The sequence below is a fragment of the Solanum tuberosum genome, unplaced genomic scaffold (genome assembly GCF_000226075.1).
Source record: "Solanum tuberosum cultivar DM 1-3 516 R44 unplaced genomic scaffold, SolTub_3.0 scf00421, whole genome shotgun sequence".
Classification (NCBI taxonomy): domain Eukaryota; kingdom Viridiplantae; phylum Streptophyta; class Magnoliopsida; order Solanales; family Solanaceae; genus Solanum; species Solanum tuberosum.
In genome coordinates this window covers 138,461-160,544 of record NW_006239343.1, presented here as the reverse complement: position 1 = coordinate 160,544, position 22,084 = coordinate 138,461, and the positions used below count along the sequence as shown (strand labels likewise).

The following is a 22,084-nucleotide window of genomic DNA, read 5'->3' as shown; positions in this document are numbered from 1 at the left end:
TTCATTTCATTTTAATTGTCATTTTAGCTATAAAAAAAAAAAATCTTAAAATAATTGTCACTTTAGAAATTTTAGACTAAAGTTAACAATTATTTTCAGTTATATTCTTGTCAATAAATAGGAATAACTTAATAAATTATATATATTTCATTTTTCTTAACAAACATAAAAATATCTAAAACGACAATTAAAACGGGACATGAAAAGTATTAATTTTATCATTTCTAGTATGTGATTACCATATGAATGTTTTTGTCTAACCCTAGAAAAATAATTTCCACTAAAAAGTACATGGCTTTTTTCTTGCATTCATGTCAAAAATTTACCTTATATATAATCTGTTAGACATTTCTTTTCAACTGATAATTCTTGAAATATCTCATATTTGATTCTATCGCTCACCTCCCATCATTATCTCAAAAAATAATTTTCTAATATACATCACTATTTTAAAAAAGCCAAAAATCAATTTAGGAAATCGACCTTTCGTTTTTAATTATTTTTTAAAAGAAAAGATTAATTTTTGAAAGTTTTTTTAATAGTGAATTAACTTAATTATTAAAAAAAACACATATTTAATTAGAATAGAATGTGAAGAAAGATAAATTGTTCAAAGTTGTACACCTTTGACTTCCTATTCTCTACAGAACAAAATCATCCCCTCTAGATCTTCTTCATCTTCCTAGTCTTTTCCTCCTCCCCCAATCATTGACTTTTGATGGATTTTTTATTTATTTATGCACTTGTTCTTTTTTAGGTTACTATTTTATTTAGTTGCCTCTTTTAGTTTGTTTTTCACAATTCTTTTGTCCATATTTGCATTTTTTCTATTTAAAAAAAAATATTATTTTCATTTCAATGGCAAGCATGCCAATTGATTGATACTGATTTCAAAGTCTTTTTGTTGACCAAACTGTGACAATAAGTCGATACTGCTTGCATAAAATTCTGCGTACGCTACTATCTCTATCGAGCGTCTAGCAAAGTGATGGTGGATGGAGGATGGCAGTGATACTCTTCATAATAGATGTCATCTGACACTACTTCGAAAAAAAAAAGAAAAAAAAAACTTTATATAGTTTGTGTAAACAATGTTTCCTTAAAAGTAATATGCATATACATAAATCATAATACACTATAACAACAATTTATCCAGCGTAGTCTCATAAGTGGGGTATGAGGTCATTTACACTAGTATAATACAATGTAAATACTAACTCGTGAGGAAATAAAAGTCGAATTGTGACTAGGCCAATACTGCTTATGCAAAATCCTGTGCACGCTACTGTCTATATCGTGTAAAGTAAAAGTTAGGAGCAATTCACAAGGAAGTAAAACTGTGACAATAGGTCGATACTGCTTGCACAAAATTCTGTGTACTTGCTATCGAGCATCCAACAAAGTGATGGTTACATCGTTGACAGAACAAGGTGTTTGGTCACTCCATGAATATCCAGTGGCATCATCTATGTTCCTTTCTGTGAAAAAACCTGGTGGTTTTGGTTGTGGCAAAATGCCTTCATTTGTCAACATTAAAACCACAGAAGACATGTTTGGCCTGTCCTCTGGACTTTGTTGAACACATAACAATCCTACGTGTATCGATCGTTGCAATTCAGATGTATGACATGATTCAACCAAGTTAGGATCGACTATTTCCGATGATCTTCCTTCTCTATGAAGCATCCACGCCTGAAAATTTAACATCCTTTAGCTAACAAATTCACATTCAAATCGAGTCTTTTTTCCATTAATGACAAATAAATCAAATATTCGCGTTTACTCTATTGTATATGTGTGTGAAAGTTAGTGAAAAGAAGAGAAAGTAGTTCCTCCGAGTTATTCAAAGATCAAATGCTTCCGCTCAACCTCAGTCGAGAAAATATCATTGATTCATGCATACTTTCTTGGCTACGAGCAGAGGCGAAGCCAGGATTAAGATTTTGGGGGTTCTAAATTTCCTTTAGAATTGTCAATCAATTTTGTTAGGGGTTCACAGAGTACAAATACAGGGTCTACGGAAAAGCTATTGGGTTCGTCCGAACCCATGAACCCCCAACTAGCTCCTCCTCTGGCTACGAGTCGAATAATGTCGAGAATGAAATTTACATATTCTTGGAGTATGGTACTTACATGTCCAATGAGGTTGAGATTGTGGTCCGGATGAATGAATCTTCTGTTCTTCTTTCCGCTTACAATTTCTAGTATCAATACGCCAAAGCTAAAGACGTCTGATTTTACTGAGAAAATTCCATCGACTGCATACTCCGGGGACATGTAACCACTGCATAAAATCATTCACACGATTACATAATCTAGACAACAAAATATCATGTAATGACCCAAAATTTTGACATTCTTACTATGTTCCAACCACTCGATTTGTATTGTCTCCCGTTTCGTTCCCTCCAAAACTTCTGGCCATCCCGAAATCTGATATCTTTGGGTTCATTTCAAAATCAAGTAAGACATTACTAGCTTTAAGGTCTCTGTGGATGATTCTTAGCCTAGAATCTTGATGAAGGTACATAAGTCCTCGAGCAATCCCGTTGATGATGTTGAAACGCTTAGGCCAATCAAGTAATGTGCTCCTTGTTTGATCTGCCAGAAGATTTACACTGTCAGTGTATATAAGTTAAATAAGAGGTCACTGATATCAAAACTAGTTGATGCATTGAATGAACCGGTTTGCGTTTCATGTGCAAAACTAACCAAAGATAAATAAATCCAGGCTTTTGTTGGGCATGTATTCGTACACCAATATCTTCTCTTCTTCTTCGACGCAGCATCCAAGAAGCTTCACAAGATTTCGATGCTGAAGTTCTGCAATGCAGATGACTTCATTCTTGAACTCATCGTTTCCTTGTCTGGACGTTTCTGAGAGCCGCTTGACAGCTACTTCCTGTCCTTCTTCTAGCACTCCCTGAAAACATGCACTTACCGTTAGAAGTTCCAAAACAGAAATGGAAATACTTTAATCTTATCAAAGAGTATCACTTGTGTTCCATTCACCGCTTGTCAACCTATGTTTTCATAACATTTTGTCCACCAATCGACATCAGCAGAATTAGGCTCACGACTTCTTAATCGTTCTATTGTGGCACTGACATACATATTGATATTCATAATGATAAAATAAGTGACATGGATTTTCAAATTTTCAATATCGTCTATGCATTCTCAATATAGAGCACGTTTGATAATGATCAAGTGACATTGCTTAGCCCAACCAATGACTATTCATGATTTAATTGAATCGATTCAATTTTGTCCCATGAACTATTTGTGTCAATGGATTAGTTCGACCCAAAAATTGAGATAACGAGTGTTATTACGTAAATAAAAGTTGCTTCTTTGAGTAAATACTTACCTTGAAAACTTTCCCAAAGCCGCCTGCTCCAATCTTGTTCTCAAGTGAAAAGTTATCAGTAGCCTCCATTATTGTGGACAAGTCAAAGAGTGGTAGCTCCAAAGCTTCACGGCGAATTTGATTGTTTTTATCTTTGTTATTGTTGTCGTCCAATTTCCCTACAACGTTTTTCATACAAGTCGACATTTCAGACAGCAAAGCTGAAAAGAAGAGCAAATCATAGCGAGAAATGACATTATCTACTTCGAATTTGTTATGTTTTAGCTTACTTTTTTCTACGAGCATTGTTTCCGCCCTCTTTTTCTGTCTACGAAGAATCAGGCAGACTCCAACCACTAGAAGAACCATTGTAATCGATAATGGCAAAGCAATTGCAAGTATAACACTTTTCTTTCGATTTGATCCATCGATAGGACCTGCAAAAGTTCCCATCCGAAATGATTAGATAGTTACTTAGTACCCATTACTATAGCTTTAAACACTAACATCGATCAATCAATTCAATGGCATCAACGTCTAACTTACTTATCTCAGAAGCAGCCATCCTAATATAGATATCCTGTCCTGATTCCGATAGCTGTCTGAGGTCAACGAGCTCCCCAATCCATAGCAAGCACCCGCTTCCTCCGTTACTGATGTCCAGACTAGTATATCCCATACATGAACAATTTCTCAAGCAAACTAACTTGCATTCATCGAGTGTCATAGTCTCATTAAACCAAGAATCCCGAGTATCTGGCAATTTAACACCAGAATACTTTATAAATCCATCTTCTGAACAATTCAATGGATGATTTCGGACACAACCACTTGACCAGTCAGCTCTGTCCCAATCATCCGGATGTTTTGGAACGAATTTATCCAAACAACGACACACAGGATCGCTAAAGATTGTGCAAGTGCCATATGCACCACACAATTTGTAAGTGTCACAATGATCTGCATCCGCGGAATGGTAATTAACCCAACCCTCTCTCTTTTCTAACCAAATCATACGCATCGCATCACCATTAGGCGTTAGCACTAAAGTAGTAAGCACGGATTTATTTACTAGTTCGTATTTGTAGTAAATTTCTTGATTGTTCATGACTAGCCCGAAAGAGGTGATCGAGTTGTTCACCATGTTTGGTGCTCCACTCCATCTAAGACCATTCCATGGCCCGGCTCTATAAACTACATTAGGACCTTTTCTCATAAGGTCCTGTGGATAACCTGTAGGATCACAATGATATGTATAATCCCCGGGAGCAGGATCATCGTCGCTTTTCCATGACCTAAGATACCTGTTGCAGACATAATTAAACTAAGTAAATAAAAGTGTGTTCTCTCTAACAGCTTGACATTTTTAACAATTATATCTTACCCATTACAACCTCAAACACCACCCATTATCAAAAAAACACCTTACACATACTCAGACATGTTGAAAATATAATTAAGTAAATAAAGCAGTGCTCGCTCTAACAACTTAATCTTTCATCTTTTAGACGAGATGACTCACACAATTCAAAAAACTTACCTTTCTAAGCCGGTCACCAAACCATAAGCCCCCAAAAGCCTTAAGGTGGCCCATAGGGTCCGGCCAAAGCAAACAATACCTTGATAGTTGTATCTTACCAATTACAACCTCAAAGACCACCCATTAAAAAAAAAACACCTTACACATACTCAGACATGTTGAAAATATAATTAAGTAAATAAAACGGTGCTCACTCTAACAACTTAATCTTTCATCTTTTAGACGAGACAGTTCACATTCAAAAACTTACCTCTCCAAGCCAGTCACCCAACCATAAGGTGGCCTAGAGGGTCGGGCTAAAGCAGACAATACCTTGACAGTTGTGCCATTACAAACTCAAAGACAAAAAAAGAAAAAACACTGACAAACCGTACACCCTCTAACAACTTAATCTTTTAAGCGAGACGATCACATAATTCAAGAACTTACCTTTCCAACCCAGTCACCAAATCTCTTCCAAGCTTCATACTTGCTAACAAAGTATCACTAGGATAATCAAAACTCTGCCACAACAACAAATCATCATCATTTGCATCTTTAATCACAAAATTCCCTGTATCCAACAACTTAGCAACTGGATTTTTCACTGTTCTTGAAGAGTTAGTACTCCAAATAGTGTCATTAGTAACATTATTAATCAAAACAAGATAACCTGGTTCAACAATTTTCAAGATTCCAGAAATACCCTTTACTGGAATTTGTCTATTTGCAACCCAAATTGGTGTAAAAGCTGAAATCTTTTTGTACCAAATACCAATATAACGATTTATTGATGAACTATTTTTGCCTGCAGAAAAAAATCCCAATTCAAATGTTCCATCTGATGAAATTATTGTTTGACCATCTTTGAGAATTTGTGAAGTTGTTAATGTGTCACTTTGAGAGTTAATTTTTTGGAATAAGGATAAAATTGTAAAGAGAAACAAGAAAATTCTGTTCATTTTTTTTGATGAAAATCAAGATTCAAAATATGAAAATTTTGTTGTATTAGACAGGTGATTTGTAGTGGTAGTACTATTTTTGATCTTGTTGTGGGACCAATTGACAAGTATTATGGTCAAGAGTAGTTAAAAGTTGTTCACACATGGTCAAGGACGGAGCTAGGTGGGTGTTCGTGAGTTCGGATGAGCTCAGTAGCTTTTTCGTAGACCTGATAAAATTGATTGAGAGTTCAGTGGTAAGGAAGGAATCGTGGACATGTTTTTCACGCTAGATTTAGAACCCTCAAACTCTTAATCCTGCTTCCGCTTCTACACATGGGGCACGAATACAATCTATTTCACTATTATTATGTGTGAATACAGTGTATTCTATTATATAGATATTGTATATGCATATAGATACAATATATTTTGCTATATGTTAAAAGGTATAATACATAAATATGTCATTTAACTTGACTTCAACTAACATTCATACTCTCCAATTTTGAGTGTGCGCAAGTAGACGTTTAAACTTGTATAAAATTGAAATACACGTAGAACGCTACATAGGAGACAAAATTGTCATGTAGGATGTCACGTACGATGAATGTGTTTATTTGTTCAATTTTATACAAGTTTAAGTGTCTACATATACACACTCAAAGTTGGAGGACATAGGTGCTAGCAGAAGCTAAGTTAAATGACATATTTGTACATTCTGTCTTTCGTAATTAAGTAAAATCTCATCATTGTCTGCAAATTTTGAGTGAAAATAACACTATATTTTTTTAAAATTCTCTCGACTCAAGAATTGCATGATAATATAATGTTTATTACTAAATGGTAGCTAATTTGTCACTTAAATAATATAGTTTGGTGCAAATATTGAGTGTTAGTATGTTTCAATTGTTCATATACTGATCCTAACAAGGGACAACCTTTCTTTTTAAATTTGGTATCTACTATTAGCTTTTCGAATTGATTAATTTAAATTTATGTCGAGAAATTTCACTTTTAGAATAAAGTTTTTTATATATTAAAAATAATTTTATTTTCAAAATTCGAATATCTTTGTTTGATTTGGAGGGTTGGGGGTGGGGTTAGAAGGACTGACAAAAGTTGCAATATTTTTGTGGGTCCAATTGATAATTAAAAATGATTAAGACTAATTAGGCAATTCACACAACAAAAGACCATTCGTCAAGAAGCAAAAATTTTAAGTTAAAAGATTATTAATTTTAAGAAATATATATATATATATATATATATAAGGTATAACATAAATTATTTGTATATATTTAATAAAATTCATAAATACCAAATTCATCGAATTGGTAAGTAGAATGGTAGCTCTACATATGTCATACGGGTCAATGATTTCTCTCCGGCAAACTTAAACGTTCAATAGTTTTTTAGAAATATTTATCTGCGAGCTCAATTATTCTTGTATGTTAACTTTAATTTGTTATAAAAATTTATAAACTTTAAATCACAAATCAATTTCTAAAGAATAAAAAGATTGAAGAACGAACTAGAAAATGATTACTATTTAGGATAAATATGTATATAATTGATTATGAAACCGTTTTTAAGTCATGCTTACGTTTATAAAATTTTATAAATCAATCCACATCTAAACGAAATAAACGCAATGACTAAAGTTAGGCTTTGTCAAAATCACATTTATTCATGCGTTGAATTAGCACTAATTGCACCAAAGGATTATTTTTTTACTAAATAAATTAATTCATATTCCACTCATGATAGCAACGTGAATATTAATTAATATCAATACCTTTTTAACCATTTCACTCAAATGACAAATATAATATTAATTAATATCAAGATCTTTTTAACCATTTCACGCCAATGACAATATAATATAAATAAATACAGTAATTTCCTTCTTCTATTGAAGAAAAGATGACGAACGTGATTACGGGGAATTAAATTAAATAATTAATAGTGTGCCAGAAGATTTTTGTTGAAAATTATCCACCAAATTACCTGGACTTTGATTTGGTCAGTAAACTTGGAATTAATATATGCTTTTCATTTTTTTATTATATATAGTGTCTCCTTTTTTATTTTCTTTTTCATATTCTTCTCTGAAATATTTTGCCCAGAAGCCTGGTAATTTTTTATAGTATTTTTCTAGATATGGTAACATTTCTTTCATATATATATATATATATATTTGTGGAAAACAGTTGATTCAACATAAAGTAAATGCTTTCCAATATTATAAAATAATCTAATTCAAAAATCCTAATTAAATCCAATGTTGAAGTGGTTATAGTTTAGATAAAAAAAATCATATACTTGATTTCAGATATGAAAACTTACAAATTCGAGATACTTAAGATGTGTTATTGATCCTTCACTGAAAGAAAATATTCTTAATAAACGTGGATATAAACACATCACGACTCGTATTATCAATTATCGTAAAACTTCATGAAGTGGATGGATTTCCTTTTTCCACAATTTAAATATTCTCGCATAGCGTATTTTGTGGTTAGGGCTTAGGATGAGAATATGCTAAATGTTAAGAGCTAATTACATTATATTCCTACTTTTTTTTCAAATTACATTAATCCCTTAAATTTGGTGGAATTCAGATACATCTCAAAACGTCCCAACACTTCGTGTCCTGGTTTTATCATTCAATATCCCTATACATCGCATCTCAGTTTCGGATTCATCACTCAACGTCAAGATACATCGCGTAAAGTGATGTATCCGATCGATACAACGTTCTGATACATCACGTACGTCCCGATACAACGCATAAAGTGATGTATCTGAGGATATGCATTTTTGTAATTTTATAAAATGGTAGGACATTTTAGAGAATATGATCAAATAAGTTGTTTATTTAGGTAATTTTTCTTTAAATTAACGGACTAATTAACATCTATTATAGACGAATATGATCCAATAACTATTTCTATGACCTCGAAAGTGCTAATTAGCCCCTCTTTTCTGAATAACTGATCAAGTGAATTTCGTATATCGAATGATTATATAAAAATAAAAATAAATTAAATTTTTTCAAAAAAAATAAAAATTCAAAAGGACGAAAATACCCCTAATAGTTAGGAAAGGAACAAAATATCGAAATTGGGTGGCAATTTCTTCATATCAAAAAAGCAACTTCGCGTTAAGCTCACTGTTTCTTAGTTGTATTCCTATGGCTTTTCCCCTTCCTAGAAGCCCCTCTTCACCATCCAAATCTCTCCTATATATATATTCTCCAACACCCTTTTCCTCAAACACAATCAATTCTTCATTCATTTCTCCAATTTTCACTTTCTTCAATGGCTAATTCTACTTCAAGAAAATCCAATTTCAATGATTGTTTGCCTCTTATGGCTGAAAAACTTGGTGGGGATGGTTTAATAGGTGAGCTATGTAAAGGGTTTCAGCTATTAATGGATAGGGATAAAGGGGTCATCACATTTGAGAGTTTAAAGAAGAATTCAGCTTTGTTAGGGTTGCAAGATTTGAGTGATGATGATCTTAAGGGTATGGTTAAAGAAGGGGATTTTGATGGTGATGGAGCTCTTAATCAGATGGAGTTTTGTGTGTTGATGTTCAGATTGAGTCCTGAGTTGATGGAGCAATCTCAGTTTTTGTTAGAAGAAGCTCTGCATCAAGAGTTTGTTGATTCTGACTTTTCATTCTAACATTTAAATATAAAGATTGTTACTTTATATTGTTACTTTTGTCTTTTATACTTAACTTTAATGTATACATTGCAAAAACATATACAGAAAGTTGAATTAATGGAGAAACAGCTTGTTTAATCAGTTCTCTTCAGAGTACTTTTTCAGTTTTCCTAATTATTGTAATCATGTTAAACTATTTGTTGCCTAATATGGATGAGAAAAACTAAGTGGGGATGGTTCGATTGACGAGCTGTGTAAAGGGCTTCAGTTGTTGATGGATAGGGATAAAGGGGTCATCACATTTGAGAGTCTCAGTTTTTTGTTAGAAAGAATCTCATCATCAAGAATTCAACTTTTCGTTTTAACTTTCGTCGTTTTATACTTTTCTCTATGTGAACATGTAATACATTGCAAAAACGTTTACTGAAAGTTGTACTAATGAAGAAACAATAGGTTTAATCAGTTCTCTCAACTGTCTCTACTGATGAGTATTTGTTACCTATTTTGTCTGAGAAATTACGTGGGGTTGGTTTGATAGGCGAGCTGTGTAAAGGGTTTCAGTTATTGATGGATAGGGATACAAAAAGTTGTGTCTATGGAGAAACAACTTATTTCATCAGTTCTCTCTACTGTCTCTGCCAATGAGTCTTGTTACTTGTTTCCTTATAATTTAACCATTCAATATCCGAAGCTCAATTTTCCATAAATTCTAAGCTGGAACTTCTCTTAGAATTTTCTGGTAATGCACATGATGAGGATATGAAAATGACCTTTAATGAAGAACTGGGGATTCATATAGCTGACCACTTGTTTGGGATTGAGATGTAGTTGTATGCAAAATCTTTCTCTTTCTTTCTAGTTTTGATGCTTCTTATGAAAAATCACTAGTAGTGCAAGTCAATGACATTTATTTCTCAGCGTGTGGAATATTGGTATATGTAAATGGAATGAGTTGAGAGGTCAATGAGTCAGTATCTCACTAGTCACTATCCGCAGAAGTAAAGAACAAGCTTACAGTAAAGACCAAGTCAATGGCATTTCATAGTCGTTGCATTGATGAACTAATAGACATGCCGGTCAAGAATAACACTGCTGGTTTGATAAAATGATAGCTATCAATTTTACACTTCAATCTGATACAGTTCTACTCTAAGTGACAGCAAAATCTTGTGGCTATTATCTCATCGAGATAAGAGCAGAACCGCACATTTTATGATAAAATTCTTATAGTTATACACTGAATTATTGTAATCATGTTCAACTATTTGTTGCCTAATATGGATGAGAAAAACTAAGTGGGGATGGTTCGATTGACGAGCTGTGTAAAGGGTTTCAGTTGTTGATGGATAGGGATGAAGGGGTCATCACATTTGAGAGTCTCAGTTTTTGTTAGAAAGAATCTCATTACCAAGAATTCAACTTTTCGTTGTAACTTTTGTCGTTTTATACTTTTGTCTATGTAAACATGTAATACATTGCAAAAACATATACAGAAAGTTGTACTAATGGAGAAACAATAGGTTTAATCAGTTATCTTAACTGTCTCTACGGATGAGTATTTGTTACCTATTTTGTATGAGAAATTACGTGGGGTTGGTTTGATAGACGAGCTGTGTAAAGGGTTTCCGTTATTGATGGATAGGGATATATGGAAAGTTGTATCTATGGAGAAACAGCTTATTTCATCAGTTCTCTCTATTGTCTCTACCAAGGGTCTTTTCACTTTTTTTTCCTTATGATTTAACCATTCAATGTCTGAAACTCACTGTTTGATAAATTCTAAGCTGAAACTTTTATTAGATTTTTTCGTTAATGCACACGATGAGGATATGAAAATGAGCTTTAATGAAGAACTGGGGATTCATATAGCTGACCACTTGTTTGGGATTGAGGCGTAGTTGTTGTACGCAAAATCTTTCTCTTTCTTTTGAGTTTTGATGCTTCTTCTTATGAGAAATCACAAGCATTGCAAGTCAATGACATTTATTTCTCAGCGTGTGGAATATAGGTATAATTGGAATGAGTTTAGAGTCAATGAGTTAATATCTCACTAGTCACTATCCGTGGAAGTAAAGAACAAGGTTACAGTAAAGACGAAGTTGGAGTGTTCAACTGACACAGTGGAGACGAGTTGAACTGTCTAGATGTGCATAGTCAAAATTGGAGTGCTAAATTGTCATCTGAAGCCAAGTTTGAATGTTTGGTTATGTAATGTGCCTTTCTTTCTTTATTCCCCTTTTCAGGCTTGGAGAATGTGGACGGAAGGGACACCCCTCGCGTTAGTTGATTCCTCGTTAGAGGACACAAGCTCTATGTTGGAAATATCGCGGTGCATACATGTAAGTCTGTTATGTGTCCAGCAGATTCCAGAAGACAGACCAAATATGTCGGCCCGTGGTTCTGATGTTGAATGGAGAGAGTACACTACCACAGCCAAGACAACCTGGTTTTCTGAGAGATATGAACCCAACTGAAGTTACTTCTATCAGGTCTGATACTGACTCTTGCACTGCAAATGAAATTACATTTTCCTCGTTTGGGACTCGTTAGAGAACTTCTAACGTTATTAAAACTTGTTTTGGTTTCATTTTTACTTTATTTGATAACGATGATGACATGAGTTGAGCTTAAATGAAGCAGTAAAGATTCATATAGTCGATCCCAAGTGTATTCGAATTCTAAATACAATCTTCCATTTATCTAAATTTTCAATTGCTGTTATAGATTCAAGAAAGTGGAATGACCACCTCTTACCTTTGGGTGAAAGTTATTTTCCTCATCGAACGTTGCTTTAAAAATCAAACTCCCTATTCGATTTTGAACAATAGGTCATTTCTAATATTGTTTTATTTACATTTATTTGGTGTATTTTTTAGTAATAATCTCCTAGGAAAAGAAGTATAATTACAATAACATTTGTAATGGATTATAAAATCATTTCTCAATCAGATGGAATTTTGTGCCTTCAACGCTGCAGATTGTGGCGGGATAGATAGGATCCGTCCACGCTACACAATGTTTTTTTCTTTAATTTAATTTATGCGACACAAACTGAAATTAATAAAAACCCCAATACGAATACTACACTCCAACTGAAAAACTCTTTCACAAAGAGTTTCAAAGATGCTGACTTTTCATTATAACTTTTGTCAATACTCTTCAACAAGGTTAATGGTGTAAAATACACCTAAAATATCTCGATTTTTTTAGCTTCATACCTAGACGTAAGTGTACGAGTTTCCTATCTCAATTATTATCAACTATAATCAAAACACATATAAACAATCACTTATTCCCTTTTCTTACCTGAAATATCACCTTTATTCAGTAGTAAAAAGGAATAATTAATAATTAAAATGTAATTGAATTATCACCTTTATTTAGTAGTAAAAAGGAATAACTAACAATTAAAATATATTTAATAAATAATTGGTGGTCCGATATGAAACACAAAAAGACTAAAATATAAAAATATTTGGCCTTTCGAAAGATTGACTCTTCATTGCAACTTTTATTCTTATAACTTCAATGTAAACATGTACATTGGAGACATACAAATCTCTTGACTTTTCGAATAATAATAGCTTCACATTATATTTAGGTAATTTCTATTTAGTCAAGTTTAAATATAATTTTTTCCGTCCAATTATATAAGTAATATTTTTTTTAGAACAATACTTGGTGCTTACCAGTTAATATTAAGGAAAAAAATAATTAAGTTTTTTTAATAATATTTGCCATGACAATAAAAAAATGTCCAAACAAACAACGTCATTATATCATTTACAACAATATTTCATTGTAAACCAAGTTTTCTATGAAATCAATTTTTCATTTTATGTTATTTATATAATAACAGTAAAAAATATCGAAACAAGCAATGCTAGCTGCTATATTCTTTATAACACCATTTCAGTTTCAGTATTTATATTCTTTTTGAGTAATCGATATTTTAGGTTATGTTATATTATATATTCTCTATAAGAATAACTAAAAAATGAATTTTACACAAATCTCATAGTGTTAAAGAGATAATAAATCTTATCCCTATATTTTTTCAAAATAAAAATCTCTTAAATTTGGTGGAATACAGATATATTTCAAAACGTTCTGATACATTGCGTCTCGATTTCAGATACATCTCGATACATTGCGTATCAATTTTGAATACATCGCGTACATCCAGATAATATACATCGCGTAAAGTGATGTATCCGAGAATAGGAGATAGTAGGGATTTTGTAATTTTTTGAATGATAGAAAATTTTCGAGAATATGATAAAATAAAATGTGTATTTAGGTAATTTTTCCTTAAAATGTATCCGAATAAATGACGTCGTTATAAAGATAATTTCAAAAGGACAAATATACCCCTAGTGTGTGACAAGACCAACATTAGAAATTGGGAGGCAATTTCTTCCTCAACTGTCAGGCTAAGCCAAAGCAAAGGCAATTTCGCGTGAAAAGACTCTATCTTTGCTGTATTTTCCATGGCGTTTTCTTCGAAACCCCTTTCTACCGTCCAAATTTCTCCTTTATATACAATTCTCCACAACCCCTTTTCTTCATCAATCAATTTTCTGACCAATTCCAACTTTTATTTCTTCAATGGCTACTTCAAGAAAATCCAATTTTAATGATTTTTTGCCTCTTATGGCTGAAAAACTTGGTGGGGATGGTTTAATTGGTGAGCTGTGTAAAGGGTTTCAGTTATTAATGGATAGGGATAAAGGGGTTATCACATTTGAGAGTCTTAAGAAGAATTCAGCTTTGTTAGGGTTACAAGATTTGAGTGATGATGATCTTAAAGGTATGGTTAAAGAAGGGGATTTTGATGGTGATGGAGCTTTGAATCAGATGGAATTTTGTGTTTTGATGTTCAGATTAAGTCCTGAGTTGATGGAGCAATCTCAGTTTTTGTTAGATGAAGCTCTTCATCAAGAATTCAACTTTTCATTGTAACTTTTTCATATTTTGTTATACTTACACATTGAAAATATATACAGATGATACTATTGTTGGTGTTACTGTTGCTTTTCTGAATGCAATGTCGTTTTTACTTTTTTCATAACTACTTTGATTCGCTATACTTGAGACGAAGGGTCGTTAGGGATAAAGTTTGGGTACACTCTATCTCTGTTCTCAAGATCCCAGAAAACTCGTGGAATTTCACGGGACATGTTGTTGTAGTATGTGATATTCTTACCTTTCTAGCATGTTTTAGCTATGTTTGAGTAATAATTTAACTTCTAATTTTTCAACTTACTCTAAATAAGATAAATTTATAGTTAGAGAATCGTTTGTAACTTGTTTTAAATCACAAGTTTAACAAAATTGTAAAATTAACAGATCATTGATCATATGGTGCAATGTTCAATGTGAATTCACGTTCGAAAGACATCATATTGAAGTCATACAATTATGACTTTGACATGATTTTATTTTGTTTATCATATTGGATATTTCGTTCTTTTATTTGGAATTCTTCTTTGACACCTATACTATAGATTAGATGTATTTGGTCCTCAAAATGGATTGAGATTTTTGATTTTTTTTTGGGAAAATGCATAAGTAACCCCAAGCCTATGTTCAAAATTCCTGAGACACACTTAACCTTTACTAAGGTCCTATTACTCCCGAACTTATTTTTTAATTAATTTTCTATCCCTTTTCGGCCTATGTGGCACTATTCTTGAAAAAATTGTCAACACGCACTGAGCCCACAAGATAATGCCACGTAGGCCGAAAAGGGGTATAAAATTATATATAAAATAAGTTCGGGGTAATAGGATCTTAGTAAAAGTTAGATGTGTCTCAGGGATTTTGGACATAGGCTGGGGGTAGTTATGCATTTTCCCATTTTTTTTTCTTAATACATTTTCCTTTCTTCTCAAGCTGTCGTGATTTGGACTCATCAAGCTACTCATTGAAAACATAAATGAGATATACCATCACATAAAATAAAACAAAAAAATATTTTTATTTAATAATATTAAAAGTATTTTACAAGTTAAAAAAGTCCAATTAAGAAGAAAAAAAAACGCTTTAATGAGTGAATAATTGAGAAGTTTGGTAATGTTGAAAGTGCAAGGCAATAAATCGTGGGGCATGTCATATACCCATACCTAAAGTATAGGGAAAAAGTCAATTATTGCCTTGTTTTTCCTCTTTGATCATTTTTAGACTTGGTTGAGCTAGTCAAACTTATTCACTCATCATTCCTTTTCTTGAATTTCCATATTCCAATTTGTCCACATTTACTTTAGATTAAGATCTAAATTAAATTAACTAATTAAAGTGGTAAATAAGTATAAGTATTTCCTTCTATTCAATTTTGTTCGTATAATTTTATCTTCAAACGTAATTTAAGAAAGAAAAATACGATAAACAAAGTAAAACAGAAAGCACCTGTTGTTCGCTTTGGCCAAAAGTCGACCGGGTTTATGGAGGAAATTATATTCAATGATTTTAAAAAATGAATGATCTTGAACTTTTGATCTTATTTGCTCTATGTGCAACCGTGCAAACCTTCAAGGTCAAAAGTGTTGTCTATGTGACAAAATTTATTAGATTTGAAGTTTTGTTCACGTGCAAATAGGATTAAAAGTTCAAAACTACTCACTTTCAAGATTGTTCTTATAAATCACTCCGTCCATGCAATCTTTAAGCTCAAAAGTTCACGTATCGCATGAACTTCTATTATCTTTTATAAAGTTTTCACTTTCCTCTCCTATTTCCATGTGTGATCACCTAATAACTTGTTTGGTTGGTTGTTATATATCGTCCCATAACATATCATGTTTTTTAATTGCATAATATTGTTTTGATAAATACAAATAAATTATTTCATCTTTCTTACATAATATCACGCATCACCAATCTAAAATATAAACTTACAATATCATAAAAATAGAGTACACGGTAAAGTTATTATTAAAATAGTAGAAAACGAATAAACTAATTAAATAGTGTGATGAGATGAGTAAGATCTCAAGTTCCAACAATAAGAACAAAATTTTTTTTGTTAAAAAACGATGCCCTTAGAAACGAATCCTGCAAAATGCCAACGTAATTTAGAGGGATAGACTCGAACTATTCTTTTATTCCGTCCTAAAATTTAGAACCCCAAATTTTTAATCTGACCTTCCGTGAGACTGCAATAAAAATGGATCCTGCAATGTGCGGAACGGATTTAATTGACAGTCTTTTAGCAACTATAAATATAAATATATAAACTGAAAAGACAGTTGTGGTTCTACAGCTCTGCTCTCAAATCTTCCTTCCAGATCGAAAATGGCTACCAAAATTTACATAGTGTAAGTAAATTTGCTAAATTTTCAGCTGTTGATTGAAAAAAATTGATAATAATTTTGTTTTCCATGTTGATTTTGTGTTTAAATCGGATGAACTTTAGTGTTATTAGTTGATTCGTTTTTTGTTGAATTCAATTTAATTACCGATTTGGCGTTAATGATGTTAATTACATGCAAATCATCGTTATTTAATTTAGAGTTTTAGTATATTAATTGAAGGATCAGATTTTAGCTTAGCTGCTGCTAAAATTTGGGTAAATTATTTGTTAGATACAGTGAGATGATAAATTTGTGCATTGAAAAATTAATAAATTATTATTTCCTTATAGTTTGATATTAAGGGCAGATGTAGTAATTGATAAAATTGTGCATTGAATTGATTTAGTTTGATATTAAGGGTGGATGTAGTGTTTGAGTAGCTGATGTGGTTGCACCCTGTGCCTCAGCTTGAAATTATGTGTGAAGTGGCGGATCCGGGATTTTGAAGTTGTGGGTTCTGGAGGATCCGGGATTTAGATGGTGTGGGTTGTGAAAGATCCCGGATTTAGACGTTGTGGGTTGTGAAAGATCCCGGTTTTAGACGTTGTGGTGGGTTCTGAGTTCAGAGTGTGGGTTCTGTAGCATTGAGGATTTAGACGTTGTGGGTTTTGGAGGATCGAGGATTTAGACGTCGTGGGTTCTGAGTTCAGAGTGTGGGTTCTGGAGGATCCGGGATTTAGACGTTGTAGGTTGTGAAGGATCCCGGATATAGACGTTGTGGTGGGTTCTGAGTTCAGAGTGTGGGTTCAGGTCTTCTGGAGGATTGAGGATTTAGACATTATGGGTTTTGGAGGATCCGGGATTTAGACGTTGTAGGTTGTGAAGGATCCCGGATATAGACGTTGTGGTGGGTTCTGAGTTCAGAGTGTGGGTTCAGGTCTTCTGGAGGATTGAGGATTTAGACATTATGGGTTTTGGAGGATCCGGGATTTAGACGTTGTAGGTTGTCAAGGATCCCGGATTTAGACGTTGATTTAAACATTGGGGCTCTGAGTTAAGAGTGGGGGTTTTGAAATATAAATTTAGCTGTTTCCCATGTATACATATTGGGTTTTTAAAAGGCACAGGTTAGGCCGAACCTGTATAATCTTTCTGGACCACCCGCCAATGGATATACGGAGTTGAAATAAAACATTATATATGATAAGCTCCCTCATTGTCACAATGTAATAGCTGGTGTAGTAGTAGTCATATTTGTTTGACATTAGTGATCTAAAGATCAATTTAGAAAGTCTGGCTGTTATTTTCTCTGGAGTAGTTCCTGGCTATGTTGCTCGGACTCTGCATAAATGTCATTGGGTGCGTGTTGGATCCTCCTAAAAGAGTGCATTTCTGGAGGATCTGACATAGGTGCGGCTGTTTTTGTAGAGTCCGAGAAACATAGCTTCCTGGTACGTCAAATTGTTTAATCAGTGTGGGGATGCGCTACCCCCATCAACTCTTGGTTCCTTGCTCTCGGTCACCTTGACCTCTAGGTACCAAAGAAAATAAATGGACTGCCAGAAAGAGATTGCTGTATATTCAACTAGTTCAGTGTAGTATTTATATATTATAGGACTCATCCAAGTAGTGAATCCACAAAAAACTAGAAAACAAAAGAAGAGATCAGAAGTTGTTAAATTTTTAAACGAAGTCATGTGAAGTTAGATTTGTCAGATAGCTACCACTATATGGGTAATATGTGTTAATCTGAGATTTAAAACCATCTTGAATCTAATTCCTTTTAACATTTTTGTTCGTTTATGGATTTGGTTTCATTCACCTTACCTGAGTGTTTAAAATGATTGCATAAACTTAATGAAACGTCTATCCTACAATTCACATGTTTGGGAAAGAAACACTCTTATGTTTTCATGGGGATTTAGTGATTTTCTATTTGTTGGTCATTGGTTTGATGACAGTCTGCACTATTGTGTCCACATTCAAGATTATCTTCCGACTATGTATCCCATTCTAATGCCAATGGAGTCAGAGTTCTTCGGAGGTTTATTCATGCACTCCCCGAGATATGCCTTGTATCAAAGAGGTTCTGGCTATAGTAAATGTTTTTCAGCCAAGTGGTACAGCAATAATGTCAATATTTACCGAGTTTAAAACCTAAGGTTGTAGTCTTAGCTAGAGTTGCAGGGAGGGTTGACTAAGAAAATAGAGATGAATAGCATTTGGAGTGAAGGGATCAGGAACTAATATATGAAGTTCGAATGAGAGCTTTGATGCAATTCAATTTGGCAACATAACAAATGTCCGGAGGACAAAACACAGTTTAATCTGATTGGAGGAGGGACAAATTGCTATCTTCTTAAAATTTACAGTAATATGAGTTACTACAAACTTTTTATTTCTCATCCATTGAATAGTGATAGCTGACATTTTATTTCTTCAACAGATATTATTCAATGTATGGGCATGTGGAGAAACTAGCCGAAGAGATAAAGAAAGGGGCAGCATCTGTTGAAGGAGTTGAAGCTAAATTGTGGCAAGTAGGTGTTGCTTTGTCTTTTCATATCTTTCAGTTTGGAATGGAAAATATACATAAATCTAATCTCGAGAGAGTATCTGCAAGTCTCTGTCATCTACAAATAATGAGCCAGGAACTACAACAAGTTGTAGTTTTAGTTATCACTTTGTTTTGATTACCGCCTAACAACTCTATAGAGGTTTTCTTACCAAGGTGGTTCCATGTTAAGAAGAACCATTTTTGTCACTTAGGTAAGTTGGCCCATTTTTCCTACAGTTAGTAAGAAGGGTATTTTTTATCCATTTTGCTAGTTGGAGGGAATTTTTGAGCCAAAAACGCAACTGTAGGGGCATTTTTGAGCCAAAAACATAACGGAGGGTAAAACTGAGCCATGTTGATTAGTTTAGGGGTATGTTTGGCCCTTTTCTCTTGATTTAAAAACTAAAGGGGAAGTATAAGAATCAGTTAAATTTGACTAGCTTTAAATCATCCTTGTTCTTTAGTATACGTGTTTTGCTATTGGAAGGAGCAATATTGCCGTAGCTTAACTTAGCATGGCTCAGAGTTGTAGCTTATTTTCTTTTATATATACCTATAAGGGAATAAGCTTTATTGTGTGAAAGTTATTGTAATGGAACTCCATAAAGCTATCGGACTCGTTCTTCTTGAGTGGTTGTGGACAGGCTGTTTTGCCGAACCATGTAAATCTGATCTCTGGAAAGGAAAAGTTTTCTCAACTTTCACAAAACTAAGTGATGGGCTGAATGTAAGGATCGTATTTGAGTAAACCAAATTGGTGTAAGCTGATGAAGGAACAACTTGGTCTGTGCTAATTTTCAAAATTGTTTCTTCAGACTCTGGTTCATATTTATTTTTGGTTGTTTTCTCCCTTTTTCTCGTCTCTGTCAGTAAGGAACTGAATAAGGAGTAAACAAACATAGAAATTAGGCAAAGCTTAGAAAAGTCCAGTGCCAGTATTAAGGCGACGGAATAAATTGGCCTATGCAAATCTTTTACCAAGTTTATGTGCTAATACGAAGTCAGTCGTCAAGCTTAGAAACTGCTTGTTATTGAATTTTGGAGATCGCCCTCTTTCATGTGAATAATAGCAACTGGATCATTTTCTACGCCCTATTCTTACATGTTGGAGTCCCTAGCTTTGCACATTTCTTAATTATATTCTTCTGTTAATGAAACATACCATTTTGTGGTACAGGTACCTGAAACGTTATCAGAAGAGGTGCTAGCGAAAATGAGTGCACCTCCAAAGAGTGATGTGCCTATTATAACACCTCAAGAACTTGCTGAAGCTGATGGTTTCGTTTTTGGATTCCCTACAAGGTTTGGAATGATGTCCGCTCAGTTTAAAGCATTCCTTGATGCAACTGGAGGTCTATGGAGAACACAACAACTAGCTGGCAAGCCTGCAGGCCTATTCTATAGCACTGGATCCCAAGGTGGTGGACAAGAAACAACACCGTATGATCTTATTTCACATAAATCCATATGACTAAACATGATAAACTGTAATTCTCTTCCTTGGTATTGTTTTTAACCCGAGGTATATGATAGGTTGACTGCTATAACTCAGCTTGTTCATCATGGAATGATATTTGTACCCATCGGATACACATTTGGTGCTGGCATGTTTGAAATGGAGAACGTGAAAGGAGGAAGTCCATATGGAGCTGGAACATTCGCTGGTGATGGCTCCAGACAGCCATCTGAGCTTGAATTGCAGCAGGCACATCACCAAGGTAAATACATCGCTGCCATCGCCAAGAAACTCAAGGGTGCACCCTAATTTCTCCTGCAAAGACGTTCTTCTAATACATAATTTATCTCTGTGATTGTCAAAGTCTACTTTTTTTAATTGGGTGTGGAATCTGTATGTATCTGGTTACTCTGTAATTGTGTGTCAAAAGTACCAAATATATATCTTTAATGGTTGCAAATACAACACAACTTGAATATTGTTTATAGTGAGTGATATATTGAATGTAAAGTCTCGTTTCTCGTGGCATTTTGGATATGAATGAAGAGAAGTTGTATTTGAAGTTCAGAAGATGGAGTTATGTTTGGATATGGAAACAAAATTGAAGTTTTGTGAGTGAAAACTCGAAAAGGTAATTGTTTATAGTGATTGATTGATTGAATGTAAAGTCTCGTCTCTCGTGGTGTTTTGGATATGACTGACGAGAAGTAGTATTTGAACTTCAGAAGATGGAGTTATGTTTGATTATGAAAACAGAATTGAAGTTTTGTAAGTGAAAACTCAAAAAGTGTTACCTTGTCCACAAGTTATGTTGGTTGGACAATAATAATTTCACCATTTTGCTAAACTGGTTACACCTTACAAGTCTTGGAAGAACTGGAAAAAACTTATTTGTGTTTATTCAATTGTTCACAGGTTTTGTTGGATTGATAAGACTTGGTATTGTTTTCATTCTACCTATTTTATTAAAGGGAAAAGACTTAAATATGTCATCGAACTTTGAGAAAAAAAGCTCATCTATGTCATCCGTTAAAAGTTTGGCTTAACTTATGCTATCCGTTAAAAGTTTGGCTTAACTCATTTATGTCATTTTCGTTTGAGAAAAGGCTTATCCATGTCATTATTTGTTAATCGAAAACAGTTTCGTTTTGCAAAATCATTTTTTACACGTGGTATGATTCGGCCACGTTATTAATTAAATTATTTTTTAAAAAGGAAAATACTCAAATATGTCATCGAACTTTGAGGAAAAGTTCATCTATGCCATCCGTTAAAAATTTGGCTCATCTGTGTCAT

At 33.5% G+C, this 22,084-nt stretch overlaps 4 protein-coding genes across 4 annotated transcripts; 3 read left to right on the top strand and 1 right to left on the bottom strand.

The window, feature by feature from the left end:
* Positions 1 to 1,099: 1,099 nt before the first annotated feature.
* On the bottom strand, positions 1,100 to 5,854 carry LOC102602120 (G-type lectin S-receptor-like serine/threonine-protein kinase At4g27290). The gene is made up of 8 exons (XM_015303233.1): positions 5,319 to 5,854; positions 3,896 to 4,653; positions 3,640 to 3,786; positions 3,371 to 3,528; positions 2,713 to 2,923; positions 2,364 to 2,601; positions 2,134 to 2,284; positions 1,100 to 1,692 (listed from the first exon to the last, which is right to left on the bottom strand). Exons 1-8 carry the CDS (start codon positions 5,828 to 5,830, stop codon positions 1,384 to 1,386), a joined length of 2,484 nt encoding a protein of 827 aa, XP_015158719.1. The 5' UTR covers positions 5,831 to 5,854; the 3' UTR covers positions 1,100 to 1,383.
* Positions 5,855 to 9,005: 3,151 nt separating this feature from the next.
* On the top strand, positions 9,006 to 11,118 carry LOC102586681 (calcium-binding protein PBP1-like). The gene has a single exon (XM_015303237.1). It carries the CDS (start codon positions 9,133 to 9,135, stop codon positions 9,499 to 9,501), a length of 369 nt encoding a protein of 122 aa, XP_015158723.1. The 5' UTR covers positions 9,006 to 9,132; the 3' UTR covers positions 9,502 to 11,118.
* A 2,817-nt stretch (positions 11,119 to 13,935) lies between these two features.
* LOC102586119 (calcium-binding protein PBP1-like) lies at positions 13,936 to 14,510 on the top strand. Its single transcript, XM_006362860.2, has one exon. The coding sequence runs from the start codon at positions 14,092 to 14,094 to the stop codon at positions 14,443 to 14,445; it is 354 nt and encodes a 117-aa protein (XP_006362922.1). The 5' UTR covers positions 13,936 to 14,091; the 3' UTR covers positions 14,446 to 14,510.
* A 2,183-nt stretch (positions 14,511 to 16,693) lies between these two features.
* Positions 16,694 to 21,355, top strand: LOC102585783 (probable NAD(P)H dehydrogenase (quinone) FQR1-like 1). Its single transcript, XM_006362859.2, has 4 exons — positions 16,694 to 16,799; positions 19,222 to 19,315; positions 20,510 to 20,772; positions 20,866 to 21,355. Exons 1-4 carry the CDS (start codon positions 16,777 to 16,779, stop codon positions 21,095 to 21,097), a joined length of 612 nt encoding a protein of 203 aa, XP_006362921.1. The 5' UTR covers positions 16,694 to 16,776; the 3' UTR covers positions 21,098 to 21,355.
* The last annotated feature ends 729 nt before the right edge of the window (positions 21,356 to 22,084 follow it).

Excerpts from the sequence above, each read along its gene's own strand:
- LOC102602120 (XM_015303233.1), bottom strand. The coding sequence starts at position 5,830 with ATGAACAGAATTTTCTTGTTTCTCTTTACAATTTTATCCTTATTCCAA. Across the intron at positions 4,654-5,318 it reads TTGGTGACTGGGTTGGAAAG|GTATCTTAGGTCATGGAAAA; the intron begins GTAAGTTCTTGA and ends TGTCTGCAACAG. Across the intron at positions 2,602-2,712 it reads CCTGGATTTATTTATCTTTG|ATCAAACAAGGAGCACATTA; the intron begins GTTAGTTTTGCA and ends ATCTTCTGGCAG.
- LOC102586681 (XM_015303237.1), top strand. The coding sequence starts at position 9,133 with ATGGCTAATTCTACTTCAAGAAAATCCAATTTCAATGATTGTTTGCCT.
- LOC102586119 (XM_006362860.2), top strand. The coding sequence starts at position 14,092 with ATGGCTACTTCAAGAAAATCCAATTTTAATGATTTTTTGCCTCTTATG.
- LOC102585783 (XM_006362859.2), top strand. The coding sequence starts at position 16,777 with ATGGCTACCAAAATTTACATAGT. Across the intron at positions 16,800-19,221 it reads GCTACCAAAATTTACATAGT|ATATTATTCAATGTATGGGC; the intron begins GTAAGTAAATTT and ends TTTCTTCAACAG. Across the intron at positions 19,316-20,509 it reads TTGAAGCTAAATTGTGGCAA|GTACCTGAAACGTTATCAGA; the intron begins GTAGGTGTTGCT and ends TTTGTGGTACAG.